Source organism: Bufo gargarizans, chromosome 5 (genome assembly GCF_014858855.1).
Source record: "Bufo gargarizans isolate SCDJY-AF-19 chromosome 5, ASM1485885v1, whole genome shotgun sequence".
In the NCBI taxonomy this organism is placed as follows: Eukaryota; Metazoa; Chordata; class Amphibia; order Anura; family Bufonidae; genus Bufo; species Bufo gargarizans.
In genome coordinates this window covers 148,034,763-148,051,522 of record NC_058084.1, presented here as the reverse complement: position 1 = coordinate 148,051,522, position 16,760 = coordinate 148,034,763, and the positions used below count along the sequence as shown (strand labels likewise).

General features: G+C 46.3%; 1 protein-coding gene across 1 annotated transcript in view; it reads right to left on the bottom strand.

The window, feature by feature from the left end:
• VAPA (VAMP associated protein A) overlaps positions 1-9,430 on the bottom strand; it is a 49,214-nt gene extending 39,784 nt beyond the window's left edge. Inside the window, exon 1 of the mRNA XM_044293160.1 lies at positions 9,055-9,430. Within this exon, the coding sequence (XP_044149095.1) occupies positions 9,055-9,136 (82 nt within the window). The 5' untranslated portion in view covers positions 9,137-9,430. The remainder of the gene's footprint in view (positions 1-9,054) is intronic.
• Between the last annotated feature and the right edge of the window lie 7,330 nt (positions 9,431-16,760).

Below are 16,760 nucleotides of genomic sequence, written 5' to 3'. Positions count from 1 at the left end.
TCCGTCCTCCATTGACTTTCAATGGTGTTAAAGACAGATCGTTTTAGCCAAGTTAAAGATAATACAAACTGATCCGTTCTGAACGGATGCAGACTGTTGTATTATCTGAATGGATCCGTCTATGCAGATCCATGACGGATCCGCACCAAAATGCGAGTGTGAAAGTAGCCTAAGATGTATTAATTCCAATACAAGGTAAAAAAATAAAAAATTAAATAAATACGGAAGTACCACATCCCTCTTCAAGCCGTGGATGGATGGGAACCATATACAGGCTGTGATGTAACCCTGACCAAGCACTGCACCAGATCCCCATCTCATAAAAGGAGTGCAACCCCACACACAGGGAGGCGAATCTCTTGGCCAATTTTGGCCACAAACTAGGTGTAAGAAAGCTCTGTGCGGGAAACTAATTTTAGCCCCGAGGCCCCCTTCTCAGTTTGCAGCAGGGCTATGTGTAAAGCTGAGATGCACTTGCTATTGCAGAGCTTCTACAGGACCATAGCCAGCTAGGAAAAAACAGCAACTGAAGATATATTGTAATTACTTCAATTAAAGTGTTTCTGAATAATTAAAAAAACTAATGAGGATAGACAGACATAGGACTCAAAATCCATCCTGTGACACCTTCATTCAAACTAAAGGGAACAAAGGAAAAGGCAAATTGGGAATTACAGTAATTACAACTAAGGATGTGTTAACACAGTCAGGCTTGTGTGATTTTAAGGTTTTATAAAATTGCCAGATATAAACCTTGAACACAGATCTGTTTCTGTATGCCCAAGCCATTTTTCCATTATGTCGTATACTGAAAACGTCTGAGCTTATTCTAATGTACTCCGGGATACAACGCCAGTTTCCAAGATGTCTCACACAGGAGCACAGCTTTATTAAGGCTAGGGCTACACGGTGACAACATATAGGCCTCTTGCACACAGGCGTTGCGGGGACACGTGCGATTTTTCCGCGCAAGTGCAAAACATTGTTATGCGTTTTGCACTTGTGGATGCTTGCGATTTTCACGCAACCCTATTCATTTTTATGGGGCCTGCGTTACATGAAAAACGCACAAAATAGAGCATGCTGCGATTTTCACGCAATGCATAAGTGATGCGTGAAAATCACCGTTTATGTGAACAGCCCCATAGAAATAAATGGGTCGGGATTCAGTGCAGGTGCAATGCGTTCAACTCGCGCATCGCATCCGCGCGGAATACTCGCCCGTGTGAAAGGGGCCATAGGGTACAACTGCACTGTAGCACATGTCGTGCAACATATTTTACAATGCTAGTCTATGGTGTCGCACTGCTACATTCAACAACCACGACTCGACAGTTGTGCAAAAATCCATCTTGGTTGGCTTTTTTGCAACTGTCATGTCGCAGTCGTAGCGCAACACCATAGACTTGCATTATAAAATATGTTGCAACAAATGTCGTGTAGCCCTAGCCTAAAGGAGCAGACTGTTTTGGAGAACCCCTCCCTCTGAAATGTGCCTGTATGATAAGCTAAATGCGGTGGTATTCACTGTTGAGAACTACGTGACTGGATAGGGTTAGACAAGTCAGGTTGACCGATTCCTAGAGGAATGTCTATCCGGCATATGAGGAGGATGAAGAGCACATTACAAACCTGTAGGAGTGCAGCAGGCCAGCCTTGAAGCAGGGTTCATCCTCATGAAGTGGTCTTGGTGCAGGAGAGGCAGATGACAACTCTAGGTTTTAAACATGCATCTAATGAATGAAATACTAAACCATTGTCTCGACACTTGTACAGAGCTCGAACAAGGCCCCGTTCACTCCTCGGTCCTCAACACAATGTTTGTCCATGCAAATAATTGTATCACAGATTTCTGATGTTCCGCTTTATTTTATTTTTGGGGGGGGGGGGGGGGGGGGGTCGGAACCAGGCCTATTAATTTCAATGGGGCCACAGAAAATGCAGACAGCACACTGCACACTGTCCACATCCAAATGTCCCAGCAAAAAAAAAAAAAAAAAAAAAGACAAAAACATGTCTTATTCTTGCCCAGTTGCAGACAATGGGCATGGTTACGTGTCCGCAAAAAGGAAAACAAACGGATGCAACACAGGCGCTACACGGACGTCATCCGTATGTTTTGCAGACTGCAATATACATACAGTTGTGTGAATGCAACCTAAAGGACACTTTACACTGCTCAACTGCACAGACAATTGTCAGGAAGGAGGAGTTCCTTCCCAGCAATCGCCTGCTCGTCAGCGGAAGAGACCGCTGCTATTACATGCAGCAATCTCCACCACAGTATGGGGAGCAGTGATCACTAATGCCATCGCTCGTCCCCATACAGAATCATGGTTTGCCGGCAGCAGAGCGCAGAAAACGATTTAGGTGAATAAAACAAACAAGCGTTTTGCTCGTTCCTTAGGTAATCGGCGGCATCTTTACACCAGCAGATCATTGCTTACGAGTGTTCCTACAAACACGTTAGCAATTATCTGCCCGATGCTCAGTGTAAAGGGGGCCTTAATACTCTCCATGTTACATCATTGTCCGCACTGCTAATTTGTGTCTAAGCAATATGGGTGAAAAAACACAGAAACACAGAAATGGGTGTCAAAACGATCCATAACCCACGTACAGCAGTAGCCAAACCTGGACTTAAAGGGCTATTCCATCCTCAGAGATAGGCGAGCATTGTACCCTGAAATTCCTATAGTAATAAATGGAGAGATAGAGTGCATGCTCAACCAGCCACTAAGCTAATTTTGGGGGGCTCCACGGGGTGCAGGGCCTCATTCTTGTGACCGGTGGGGGTTCCTGGGGTAGGATAACTTCATAAAACCAGAATACCTCTTTAAAGAGGTTACTGCTAGGGGCCTGTATTGGTATAGTCATCTAATAGGCACCGCAGCCTGCTTGAGGCTTCAGCCTATTAGATCAATCTAACAGGTTCCCTGATATCAGCCGGGGAACGCTGTTACCGGAGCAGAAGTGCACGACTTCCGCTTCCGGCCTGCGTAGATGTAGTGGTCACATTTGAGCGGCGCCACCGTGCGAGTGGGCGCCATGTTTAGGGACCGGACTTCCACCGTACGTGTACTGCAGAGGTCCTTAAAGGGTTAGGTTATACATGCAAAGCCTATTCAGTTATAATATAAATGCATTATATTGGAGATATTCCAATGGACATGTCCAGACGCACTCAGGATGATGTCAGCAGTACGTATATAAGGCAAGCTGGACAGATTTTGATAAAGTGATCAGTTTTTAAACTTAAGATGGATAAACGCAAATGTGTTATCCAGACAATTTCTGCTACATATGTGGCAAATATACTACTTATGATCGGCACGAGAATCTGACAAAGCAAGTGCTTCTTGCAGCTTGGGATGAATTTATGCTTGTAGTGCAGAACTTCCTTGTGAACAGACAAGCTCCAAACTATGCTGAATTAGTAGACAACATGCTTACAGCATAGGAACAACTTGGCTGCCGAATTTCATTGAAAGTCCATTTCTTAGATTCCAATCTTGACTTTTTCCCCCACCCAATTTGGGACACTAAGTGACAAACATGGAGAGCGGTTCCATAAAGATATTTCCACAATGGAGAACAGGTATCAAGGCAGCCGGAATCCCAACATGATGGGGGACTACTGCTGGTTTTTGCAATGGGAAAATATGACCGTTCACAAACGCAAAAGCAGATACCTGAAGCACTTTTAAGAGTACTGGGAAATTTTGTTATTCCATTACATTTTCATACACTGTTTACTACGCAAACTTAGATATAGATGAGTAAAACTTGTTCTGTTTAAAATTATTAAATGCTTAATTCATTTAGGCATACTTATGCATAGCAAAATTTCGTGACGTGTTACAACAATTCGGACTTGTAATCCGCACACTCCATTTAGTATAGGACAAATGTTTTTTGCCCAGTAGCAGACGAAAAGTTTTTTTTGTTGTTGCGTGGTGTAGAAAATTCTTTCATAAACCATAAGGCTGGGGCAATATGATGACGGTGCATCTAATGATTAATGGTGCAGTACAAGCCGTTCCTGCTACTCGGCAATCTCAGAACATCCAACGGAGAAGGATTTTTGGTCGCAGAGCACAAGTCATGTGACCCTTTGCTATAATAGACCATGATGCAAATTGCGTGCGACTGCAACTTACCTGCAGTTTGGTTGCGTTTTGGGCTGGGGCTACATGGTGATTAGGGATGAGCGAATTTCATATTTTGAAGTTCTTGTGTGGGTTCGTGTTGTGGTATGTACCGAATTGCGTTATGGATTCCGTTACCACGGACCATAATGCAATTCCATGACGGAATGCCTTTAGAGGCAGTTATTCATTATGTCATAATAGAAGTCTATGGGCTGCAAAACGGATCCATATGGTTTACGTTATGCAGGAGAGGACTCCAACATAAAGGAAACGTAACTAACCGCTTACATAAGGGGTCCATATCGCCATGCCTTTATCACTAATCCAGTAGATGACTGCCTAGATGTGCACCTGATATATCAAAGGAGCTCAGGCTGGATAAGAACTCTGGTGTAGGGAGTGCCCTTTGGGGGTCATTTATTATTAGAGATACACCAATTTTTGGCATACATGTGTCACAGATTCACAGAGTCGCAAAGGAGAAAGACAGATTTTTACAACAGAATTGTGGCACAATTTTGGTGCAAATGGCACATTTTAAGCCCCGCGCCTTATCAAACAAGTCGTAAAAAAGTGTAGAAACCCAACATGCACCAAATTGCGCCCGCAGATAAAGTCATGTGTAGACTGGTTCCACAGCTGGGGCTACATTTTAATATGAAGCCATTAGGAGAATGCTCTGTAGTAAAGCCCCCCCCCCCATAGCAATACTCCACTGCCCATTTTAGGGCTCATTCAGATGGCCGTATGCTGTCCGCACTCCGCAGAAATTTGGATCCGTTTTTTGCGGACAGTTGAGCATTTTTTCCAAAAACAAAAAAAAACTGATTGCATTTTGCTGCCGTAGACTTTAATAGGGCCATGTCCTGATTTTCACGGAAAAGTATAGGACGTTTCATTTTTTTGCTGAGCCATGCAATGGAAGAAAAGGGCCCCATAGAAGTGAATGGGACAACATTTAATCCGCAAAAAAAAAAAAAAAAAAAAAAAAAAAAAAAAAAAAAAACAGATCTGCATTTTTGCGGACAGCAAACATTCGTCTGAATGAGCCCTTAAACTGACCTCCTCCCTGGTGCCCAGGAACGATTCTGCTACACCCCGTCCGTACCAGGAGTGGTGGCTTCTTGTCTGTTCAGCTAAAAACCCCATTTACTGAACTGAAGAAAAAAATATTAGTGTGACTACACATAAATCCTCACTATTTGTCGATTTTTTGTGTGCGTTTTTGATGCAGATTTTCCACAGATCTCTCAAGGGAAAGAAACTATTGACTGCAGAAGTCCACACTGCAGGTGAATTTCTGCACCTAACAAAAAAAGGAAAGTGTACACCTGGTGTGTGATCTCGTACTCTTCTCTGGTACTGTATTACACTGCAGTTTCCCAGACTAAATCAACGTGGAAAAAACGTGCGTAATTCGCACCATGTGCAGGTAGCCTTGTAAATGGAAGTTCTACCTCTTCTACAAGCAAGACACAGCTCGGATGCTACTAAGTTTACCGTTACAAACCGTCCATCCCACATAACCCTGCCGGAGGCGTATCTGCACTCCATATATAGGTTGGATTTTATGTACCGGACTCCGCTGCTGATGTTAATGAATAGGGCTATTCACACGGGCGCATCAAAAATGCAGAAAGGAAGGAATATGCATACAAGTCCAAATGAATTACTGAAACAAGACTGATGACAGCATGGATGGTATGTTATCCGCAACCCGTGGGGATTTGGGAGCCGGAATACAGACGGATTTTGATACCACATTCACGCTTCAGTGACTTGGTCAGTGATTTCCATCAGTGATTGGGGGGGTCTAACGAAATGCGGGTAAAAAACACAGAACAGACCTTCCCATCATACCTTATATGCAGGCTCGGACTGGCCCACAGAGCTACAGGGGAATCCCCCGGTGGGCCCCTGAGCAAGGTGGGCCCCTAGTCTCCCACCCCCTGCACAAGTGGCACATAACACAGTAGATTTACTGCACTGAATACATATATTCAATGTACAGCATCTCAACCAGCCTATGTTCATATAAGAAACGTGTTAGATTATTTATTATATTTGAATGTATCTGTATGGTGGGCCCCCCAAAATAAATTTTACTGGTGGGCCCTAGGTACCCCAGTCCGACACTGCTTATATCTGTGCAGCCTCAATCACTGACTGTGGCTTTCATAGTGTGCATGTCTCACTCTCACCTGTTCCCATCCTGCACTGGTATAGGCGCAGAACAACAAAATAATGCAAGCATCAAATCCCCAGCATGAAGGATACCAATGGCACTCAATGATAATGGGGCGGTTCATGAGGCTGAGCTATTCTGTCCAGGATTGGTGTCAGATATGAGGGAATCCATAGAACGATTAGAGACGGATCCTGGAGCCACATCCACAGCAGCACATCCGTTGTGATGTGACGTCTCCTCCGTGGCCAAGTGATCCACATGAAACAGGAGGTTAATGTGCAGAATCGGATGGAAGGCTCGGGCAGCAGAGCAGCTGGAATCCAGTGGCAGGGAACAGGTCAGGTGCCATGGGGGGTAAGCCCAAAAGGGCCCCCAGGGAGAACAATCCCTTTACAAAGGACCATCGGGTTCAAGAAAGAAAAAAAAATGTTTTTATTATCACTGACATGTGGGACTCCGTTTCATCTTTTTAGTTACAGATCTGCTAATTCTTGGGCTCTTCTTCTGCCGTCCAAGATGGCCGCACTGCTTCTGATGCACGAGTAGCCCAAGACACTTCTTACTTGTCCAGTCTTACTCTTGGACTGGCGAGCAGGGAACGTCTTGGGCTACCAAATGCACAGTAAGCAGCAGATAAAAAGGAGGTCACCACGTATTTCTTCCTGAACTGGAGCGCTGCTTTCAAGGGTTTGTCAGAGATCTAATAATGTTAGGCGTGTCTGAACAAAAAACACTACTCACTTGGTTCCAGCTCTGTCGATCGACTCCTGACATCGCAAATAACTAATGAAGGGATGGCTGCGCTCACACGGAGTGCAGCCATTTCTTCAACCAGTTGATCACTGGGGGTTCCGGGTTTCGGACCCCACCGATCCGATTTCGATGACCTATCCTGAGGTCATCAATGAAAAACATTTTGGGAAACCCCTTTAATGTACTAGTAGTTTGGTTCCGTGGCACCTTCTAGGTTATCATGAGGTCCAGGGTTTAAATTTTAAAAAAGGGCAACGTTGACTTGGATTTTATGGGATGGGAGTAAAAACTTCAACAAATTTGAGGCAAAACCTAGCTGCAGATTTGCCATAGATTTCAGCCTATGCAGTACACCAATTTCCAGATTTTATTCCGATTTCCACTTGCAAAATCTGCAGCATATCTGGCGTGTGTGAACTTACCCTGATCTTGCACTGGCATACTATATACAAATAACCTGATGGGACTGAGGACAGGGCGCCACAGATCAGGCCGCTGCCGTATAAGCCACAGGAATTCATTCCATTTAAGAACTGACTGATTAAGGCTCCATTCACACGTCCGCAACCTGTTTTGCGGATACAGGGAGCCACAGATCCGCAAAACACGGAAAGCGGCAATGTGCGTTCCGCATTTTGTGGACCGCACATTGCCGGCACTACTAGAATTTGCCTGTTCTTGTCTGCAATTGCGGACAAGAATAGGACATGTTCTATTTTTTTGCGGAAACGGAAGCACGGATGCGGAAGTGCGGATCCGCAAATGTGGATACGGACAGCACATTCCTGCCCCATCAAAAATGAATGGGTCTGCACCCGTTCCGCAAAATTGCAGAACGGATGCGGATCCATTTTGCGGACGTGTGAATGGACCCTAAAGGGGTTGTTTGGGATTTAGGTTTATGCTCCCCACCTAGTAGTACCTGTCCTATACTTGCTTTTCCCTGGCCGCTTTGTTCTGGCTCCGTGGTCGCTGGGCAGTCTTCACTGGACTTCCGGTCCCTGCTTGTCAACTACGGTATAGATGGGGTGATGTGCGTCAGCACAACAGTGCCACGGGCCAAAGCGAAACAGGACCCTGCAGTGACATGCCGCTTGGGGACACGTCATTGCTGAGGCCAGTCACTGGCTGCAGCAGCGCATGTGACCATCTGTGCAATGGAGGTGCATGGAGGACAGCCAAGGAGCCACAGAGCAGGTAGGTAGGCATAGATGTCTAGACGGGAGCAGGTAGGTAGGCATAGATTTCTATACTTGCTGTTTAATTCAAAAGAAGAGACTTTGTCAGTATCAATATCCTAAATAAATAAAAGAAGCGCTATGCCTGGAGGTGCAGTAGGAGGCACTGGGTGAAATACACAGCGGCAGCAATATTCCAGTAGCCTTGGGGCTACAAACACTCAGCGATACATATTACTAAGCGTCAGCACACCCGGGGAGTATACCCTGGAGGTTCCGCTGGATCACGGGTGGTGAAGGAGGTCCAGCGATGCCAGGCTGCTCATACAGCGATGGGCACCGTACTGTTGCCTTTATGGGCCAGTGAGCGGTTTGTATTCCCTGGCTGTACACCAATACATAGGAGCAGGTCCTAGGTAAAGTTCCTGGGCCACAGTACAAATGTAATGAGGTGCCGGTACCATGTGCCACTCTATACAGTGACGGGCACAGGGTCACTGCACTTGGCACAGCTTTTACTGTGGGTGCCCCAGAGTACCAGCACCTCTACAGATACCTCACTGCATGGCACACAAGATGTGCCAATCTCCAGCGCGTCTTGACATGGGCACACACAATTCAGGGTCAGTCAATGGATAGTTTCCCTGCAGCCCAGTGCTGTGTGCCAGGCTGGGCACTCCTGTCAGGACGGGGCAGAGCTCCAGGCTGCCCCAGCATTCCCACACAGCAGCCGGCTGCCTCTGCAGTGCTCCCCGCATACAATCACGCCTCAGGACAGCCTCACCTTTGAATTTGAGCTCGTGTGGCGGGTCGAGGACCAGGATCTGTTCGTGCTTGGACATGTTGGCCCCTCCGGCGGCACACATGCACCTTACAGCTGGGGCACAGGAGAGGAGATGCGGGAAAAGGCCCTCGGTCTGAGGTAATGGAGCGGGCCCCGGCAGAAAACGCCACCAGGCCGGGTGGGTAAGTGAGACGACGAGGGAGGGGGCCCGCTGGGCTGTAAAGGCAGCAGGGTCGGTGCTCACTGCTCCACCCCCCTGAGCTCCAGGTCACCGCTGACTCAACACAGTTGCGGCAACCGCACAATGGTTGCACAGTGCACGTCAGCGCCGGTAGTGACAGGGAGCACGTGACGTCAGCACGTAGTTCGAAGTTTCACTGCCCACCTGTAACCACGCCCTCACTCCGCGTAACCACGCCTCGGTGTACACGTCACAGTTTTCCCCCATATTTTTTTTTAAAGGAATATAAAACTTTATTGAAAAGAATGGTCCGCACAACAGGTGAGGTAAAGAACAGGAACACTGGCAGGGGGCGCTCATCAGCACGAGGCTCTGTAGCCAACTTCTTTCTAGACACCACATATAAGGTGGGAAATTCAAGTTTCTACGGTCTGAATAGGGTTCTAACGGTAGTGTTATTGTGGAGGCCACCAAGACAGAAAGCCTGCTCGGCAGCAAACCTGCTAGCATGCTGTGACTCAGTTCTTCCCATCGCAGCCATTTGTATTTCCATTCCCAACTTTTTAATCTTTCCTTTGACATTTGAGGCCATGTTTTTGTTGCAGGACGAGTTGTATTTTCAATGGGACCTGTTAATGTTCTATATGTATTTAAAAACCTTAAAAAATATTTGTGAGGTGGAATGAAAAAATATTTGCTTTTTACGGTGTTTACTGTGCGATATAAATGACATAATAACGTTACAAATGGGCAAATCAAATTCATTCAAAAATAAGACTTTCTTGATAGGTTATACTATGATTAATGTGAAAAATGAAAATCAGACATCATATAGGATATGATAATATGTTTCTAAGGTCAAGTTCACACTTGAAAAGGACCTTTCCCCCTGTAATAGCAATTCTTATGTCTGTAGGTTGTGCCTTTATTATTCCTACTAGAAGTTATGAATGAATTGCTGGCAGTCTGCAGTAAGGGAGGGTACAGAGGGGAGGTAACCAGGTGAGGGGGTGTACCTGCACAGTCTGACAATGGCAGCATCGACTGGATGGAGTGAGTCTGTGCAGGTACCCCCCCCCCCCCAACTGGTTACCTCCCCTCTGTACCCTTAGGCCTCCTGCCAGTGTCGGACTGGTGTTGTTAGGGCCCACCAGTAAAATTTATTTTGGGGGCCCACCGTACAAATACATTCAAATATTACCTGCTCACACAGCAGCAAGATACTACCAGATGATTGAATATGAGGATCCCTACAGCAGCTTTGAGAAGGTAGGTCTGGGGAGAAGAGGATACTGGCAGCTTTCCTCTATATCTAGAAGTCATCTCAGCTCTGATCGTGTCTATAATAAGGAACTGGGGAGTTTCTTTAATAATCTATCAAGTTTTTTTATATGAATATAGGCTGGTTGAGGTGCTGTACATTGAATATGTGTATGTAGTGCAGTAAGGCTATTGTGTTATGTGCCACTTGTGCAGGGGGTGGGAGACTAGGGGCCCATCGGGGGATTCATCTGTACCCCTGTGGGCCAGTCCCAGCCTGCCTCCTGCACACGAACGGATCCGCAATACACGGGCACCGTTCCGTGTGCATTCCGCATCAAGGATGCGGACCTATTCACTTCAATGGGTCCGCAAATCCGGAGATGCGGAACGGAACCCTACAGGAGCACTACGGAGTGCTTCCGTGGGGTTTCAGCCCGTACTTCCATTCCGCAAAAAGATATAACATGCCCTATCTTTTTGCGGGCCGCAGCACTACCACGGGGCGCACACGTTCGTGTGCCGGAGGCCTAAGGTAGTGAATGACAGGAGGCTGCTGCACAGTGTTTCCTATGGAGCCCCTGTCTGTAGCAGGACTCCATAGAGAACTAGTAAAATTATCATAAACTCCATGCTAAAAAAAAAGTGTAAAAAAATTAAGTTTTTAAAAAATAACAAAAATATAAAAATTCAAATCACCCACCCTTCCCCAAAATAAGAATAAAAAATAGAAAAAGTACACATCATGGGTATCCCCACATGTGAAAATGCCCATACTATCAAAATATAAAAGTACTGTATTAATCCCATACAGAAAAAGACCAAACCAAAAAAAAAGTGTCAAAATGGCTGATTCGCCATTTTTGGGTCGCTTCTCCTCCCACCAAAAATTCATTAAAAAGTTATACAAAAGTTGTACATACCTCAGAATGGTGTCAATGAAAAGTACAGATTGCCCCACAAAAAAGAGCTCTCATACAGCTCCGTACACATAACCAATGATGGCCAGTTCGCCGTGGCGTCTCCTCCTCCCTGTACCGATACTCAGTATTAGCATATTGAGAGCGAAAACTACAGGGGAACACAGCGGGGCGCAGGAACGATATTTTAAAAAATCCGGCAGGGTGGCAGCATCACCCCGCAAGTAAAGGTATTTATCTGAGTTGCTACTTCTCAAAACAGGCCGGCCCTGAAGACGGAACACCGTCCACCTGGCCCACAGGGATGCGATCCCCGCCTGCAAGAGATCGCCGCTTCTGCTCGGCACCGCCGGCAGCGCAACCTGAGAGTGAGGTCTCTTCCGGGTCTAACATGGAGCCCGGCAGCGCGGTTTCCCTGGCACAAGAAGCGCAAAATGGTGACCCACGCCCAATCCGGCAGAATCAGCAGGAGACCACAGCACCTGCCAGCAATAATGAGGAGGCAGATCGCCGGAAGGAGGAGAACTGCATAGCCCCTTGGGCAAGCTCTCCAAATCCCTCTTCCTCTCTGCTGCCATCTTCCATTGCCCTCCTCTACCGTCTCCCACACCGCAGGCTCCACGTTGCAGCCTGGAGCGCAAGCCTTCGAACCACAACCCCTTGCTAATTTGCCCCCTCACTCATACCCCAGCGTTCTACGCTCCCTCTATAAAACGTCCAGATGCTGGACCCCAAGAGCTAGTACACGAGACAGCCAATCAACAGCAACAAGACCTGTCCCTGACCTTAAATAAATATGGGCAGCGTCCTAGGGGCCCCATGTCCCCACCAGATTCACCTAATCCCATCTCCTCATTGGTCGACCGGATCCTCGTGGGTCAGTTCCCAGGTTATGGCACCAGGTCGCTCCCCTCATATACAATCGTCAGGCCTCAAAACCCTGGAGACTCCCCACATTAATTAAGTCCCAATATGTATAATATAGGGGATGCTCACCGGCCTTACCGGGGCTCAGCCTACTGCCCACCTTGCCGTAATTTTACTAATCACAAATATTATCAAATTGGCTGGATATTATTTTCCTCAACTTTTACTAGCATACAAAAAAATTACACTTTATGCAAGCCATACACATTAATTATTGAACTGCCCCTTTAAATGCGGAGCTCACGCAAATACTATAAAAAAAATTGTTAAAAAATATTTTAAAAACTGCAGTTAGATTATGTTCCATTTTTTCTGGGCATGTGATCTATCATATCAGATAGTGAGTTGTTTTAGTGACTTTCTAATTTCCTCTTTTCACTTGTGTTATGCTTGGCGCACTCTTTGTTAAATGGTTAATTGCGTCTATTCACAGTGTGGTATTTATTGTACGTCTTATTAAGTTGTTAAGTACTGTCCAATTAAGATATTAGTTGTTATTAGCAGTCATTAGCGGTAAGTACATATACACACACTTAGTTATTATACTGTTCTTCAAGTACCCAATTTCATTATCACACGCTGCCGCGTGTTACTTAGAGTCACCGTTGGTCTGTGTCCCTTTATTCGGTCGCAGCTGATTTCGCTGCTAGCGCTGCTGCATGCTCCTGCTGCACGCTCCTGCGTGTTACTCACATGGTCTCCGCCAATGTGTACTCCGCATTGTTGCCTGCCCCATGTACTGTCAGCTCAGCTTATTCTCTGAGCGCACTTCTCACGCGTGCGCAGTAAGACTTCCGAGACGCCAACTTCTCGGAGCTGTAGTCTTTGTCAGTCACTGTAGATCAATATTCACACTGCCCTTTGATAAACCAGACGCGTTTCGAAACACTAAAGTTTCTTCCTCAGTGGTATAGCAACGTACGTACCGCCAATGACTGCTAATAACAACTAATATCCTAATTGGACAGTACTTAACAACTTAATAAGACGTACAATAAATACCACACTGTGAATGGACGGAATGGAACCATTTAACAAAGAGTACGCCAAGCATAACAGAAGTGTAAGGCTACTTTCACACTAGCGTTCGATCGGATCCGTTCTGAACGGATCCGATCATATTAATGCAGACGGAGGTTCCGTTCAGAACGGATCTGTCTGCATTAAATTGGCAAAAAAAAGCTAAGTGTGAAATTAGCCTAAGCGGATCCGTCCAGACTTTTACATTGAAAGTCAATGGGGGACGGATCCACTTGAAGATTGAGCCATATTGTGGCATCTTCAAACGGATCCGTCCCTATTGACTTACATTGTAAGTCTGGACGGATCCGCACGCCTCCGCACGGCCAGGCGGACACCCAAACGCTGCAAGCAGCGTTCAGGTGTCTGCCTGCTGAGCGGAGGCTGAACGCCGCCAGACTGATGCAGTCTGAGCGGATCTGCATCCATTCAGACTGCATCAGGGCTGGACGGAAGCGTTCGGGTCCGCTTGTGAGCCCCTTCAAACGGAGCTCACGAGCGGACAGCCGAACGCTAGTGTGAAAGTAGCCTAAAGAGGAAATTAGAAAGTCACTAAAACAGCTCCCCACATTAACCCTTATTCTCAAATCCATACAAACCACTTGCCGGCGCAGCAAAGGTCAGCTTCCACAACACCTGATGAAGACTCCAGACCACAGATTATAGCGGATTTACGTGCTCTTCTTTGCTTCTTACCCTCTAAAGAGGACTTTTCTAACTTTGCGGCTAATATTTTACAAGAAAGCAAACAGGAATTCGCTCAGTTCCGCACAGATCTATCTACTCTGACCAAACTAGTGGACTCCATGGCTCTAGACCAAACAACAGTGTTTGCTGAAGTAAAAGCTCTTCAGGATGTCACCAAGGGCCAAGGGACGCAAATTCATGCTCTTTAACAACACCTAGCTGACCGTGGAAGACGCAACAATCTTCGCATTAAAGGTCTTCCAAAATCTGTTTCTACAGCTGACCTTCTTCCCACCATCTTATCAATATTCAATAACCTACTGGAGCGCTCCAGGGCCACTCCCTTTGAAATTGACAGGGCACTACAACCACCAGCACCTGAGGGCTCCAGGCCCAGAAATGTTATCTGTAGGATCAATTTTTTGGCCGTTAAAGAATAGACACTCTTCAAACCCAGACAACGGCAGTGTCTCTGTCGTTTGAAGCATCGCCCATCATGATCCTACAAGACTTCTCCCGCTACACGCTTGCCCAGTAAGCAGCATTGAAACCTCTCCTTGCTCTACTGCGGGACCGAAGAATACCTTAACGCTGGGGCTTTCCTTTTGCTTTGATAGCGGGTAATAAAGGTCATTCAGCTTCTCTTCGCTGCAGCGAAGACCTCCCTGGATTCCTCCATAGCCTCCACCTACCATTTGTGGACATTGACCCATGGCCCACCTTCATTCCGCCTAACTCTACTCCTCAGCAAACACACTCGAATTCACAAGCTTCTGCAAGAAGCACCCGGGGCTCTCCGTCCCAATCCCTTAGAGGACGCCGACAACGATCCAATGGTCAATTGCGGAATTCCCAGGCGTCTGCCCGGACCTGAGGACACTTTGGAGATGTTATGCACTTTAAGTTGTTTCTTTTCCCATTGTCTGATGCCCAGCAGGTTTTTATTTTCAGTCTTATGTCACAGGTGACGCTGTTCCATAATGATCTACAGTAGTTAGATTTGTCTTTAGAGGTGACAGGTGGACCTCCTTTTCCTGACTGTCACTTTACCCACATAGTCTGGGACACTTTTTCTTGGGAGGATTTCTCTCCTGAGTGACCGTCCCTTAGGACCAAGTGGTCTCTTCATTCCGTTTTTTATTTAGCTTTTTCTCCCTCCCCCCTCTTTTTTTTCTCTCCCCCTCCTCCCACTTTCCCTCCTCTTCTCTTTTCATCTTCTCTCGTCACTGCTCTCTTTCTTACATTCTGCAGGTCCTTGTGCCACTCCTGAGATGACGTCACTTAATATTGCGTCATTCAATGCGAAGGGCCTTAACTCACCTCAGAAACGACATCAAGTTCTTCATCACTTTCATCGACGAAAGGTACATATTACTTGCTTTCAGGAAACGCACTTTAAGGAGGGGTCTGCTCCTGGCGTCCGGCATCGTCACTACACAACTTGGCATGTCGCTAATAATAAACACAACAGGTTTAAGGGAGTTCCCATAGCAATTTACAAATCCTTGACTTACCAACTGCTGGACTGTGTGGTCGATCCAGATGCCAGGTGTCTGATCCTCTCTATAGGTATTGGAGGCCGGGAGTTCACTTTATTCAATATCTATGCCCCTAATCAAAATCAGGTTACCTCCTTAGTTGACTTGGTTGACAAGGTCCTCCCTAAGCTGAGAGGCACAGTTATCTTATGTGGAGACTTGAATCTTACTCTCGACCCTACTCTAGATAACTCCTCGGGACATGCTACCATTTCTTACCAGACAATAAAGAAAGTTAAGAAAGCCTTCCTGCAATTACAACTTAGTGATCCCTGGCATATACAACACCCTGCAGACAGGGACTACACTTTTTTACTCCTTGCCGCACTCTTCCTATAGTCGTATCGATTACATTCTGATCCAACATTAAGCTCTCACTTGGTTGGAATCTACTCATATATTATTATTTATTATTATTATTATTAATTATTAAAGAGTCATTCATTCCATAGCGCTGTACATATGATAAGGGGTGCACATACATAATACAGACAATTGCACTAATCATAAACAAGATGAGTTACAAACTGGTACAGAAGGAGAGAGGGCCCTGCCCATGAGGGCTTACAATCTACATGGTATGGGAGAAGGACACAGTAGGTGCGGTAACAGTAAGTTGGTCATGGCAGTATAGAGGCAGCAGGGTCACTGGTTGTAGGCTTGTCTGAAGAGGTGGGTTTTCAGGTTTCTTTTGAAGGATTCCACTGTAGGTGAGAGTCTGATATGTTGGGGTAGCGAGTTCCAGAGTATGGGGGATGCACGGGAGAAATCTTGGAGTCGATTGTGGGAAGAGGCAATAAGAGGAGAGAAGAAGGTCTTGTGAGGATCGGAGAGTGTGTGTGGGGGTGTATTGGGAAAGTAGCTAAAAGATGTAGGGCGGAGACAGGTTATTCGTTGGGCGATGGGGAGCCAGTGAAGGGATTGGCAGAGGGGAGAGGCAGAGGAGTAATAGGGTGAGAGGTGGATTAGTCGGGCAGCAGAGTTGAGGATAGATTGGAGGGGTGCGAGAGTGCTAGATGGAAGGCCACAGAGGAGAATGTTGCAGTAGTCTAGGCGGGAGATAATGAGGGCATGTACAAGTATTTTCGCAGATACAAAGTTAAGGAAAGCACGGATGCGGGAGATGTTTTTGAGTTGGAGGCGGCAGATGGTGGAAAGGGCTTGGATGTGCGG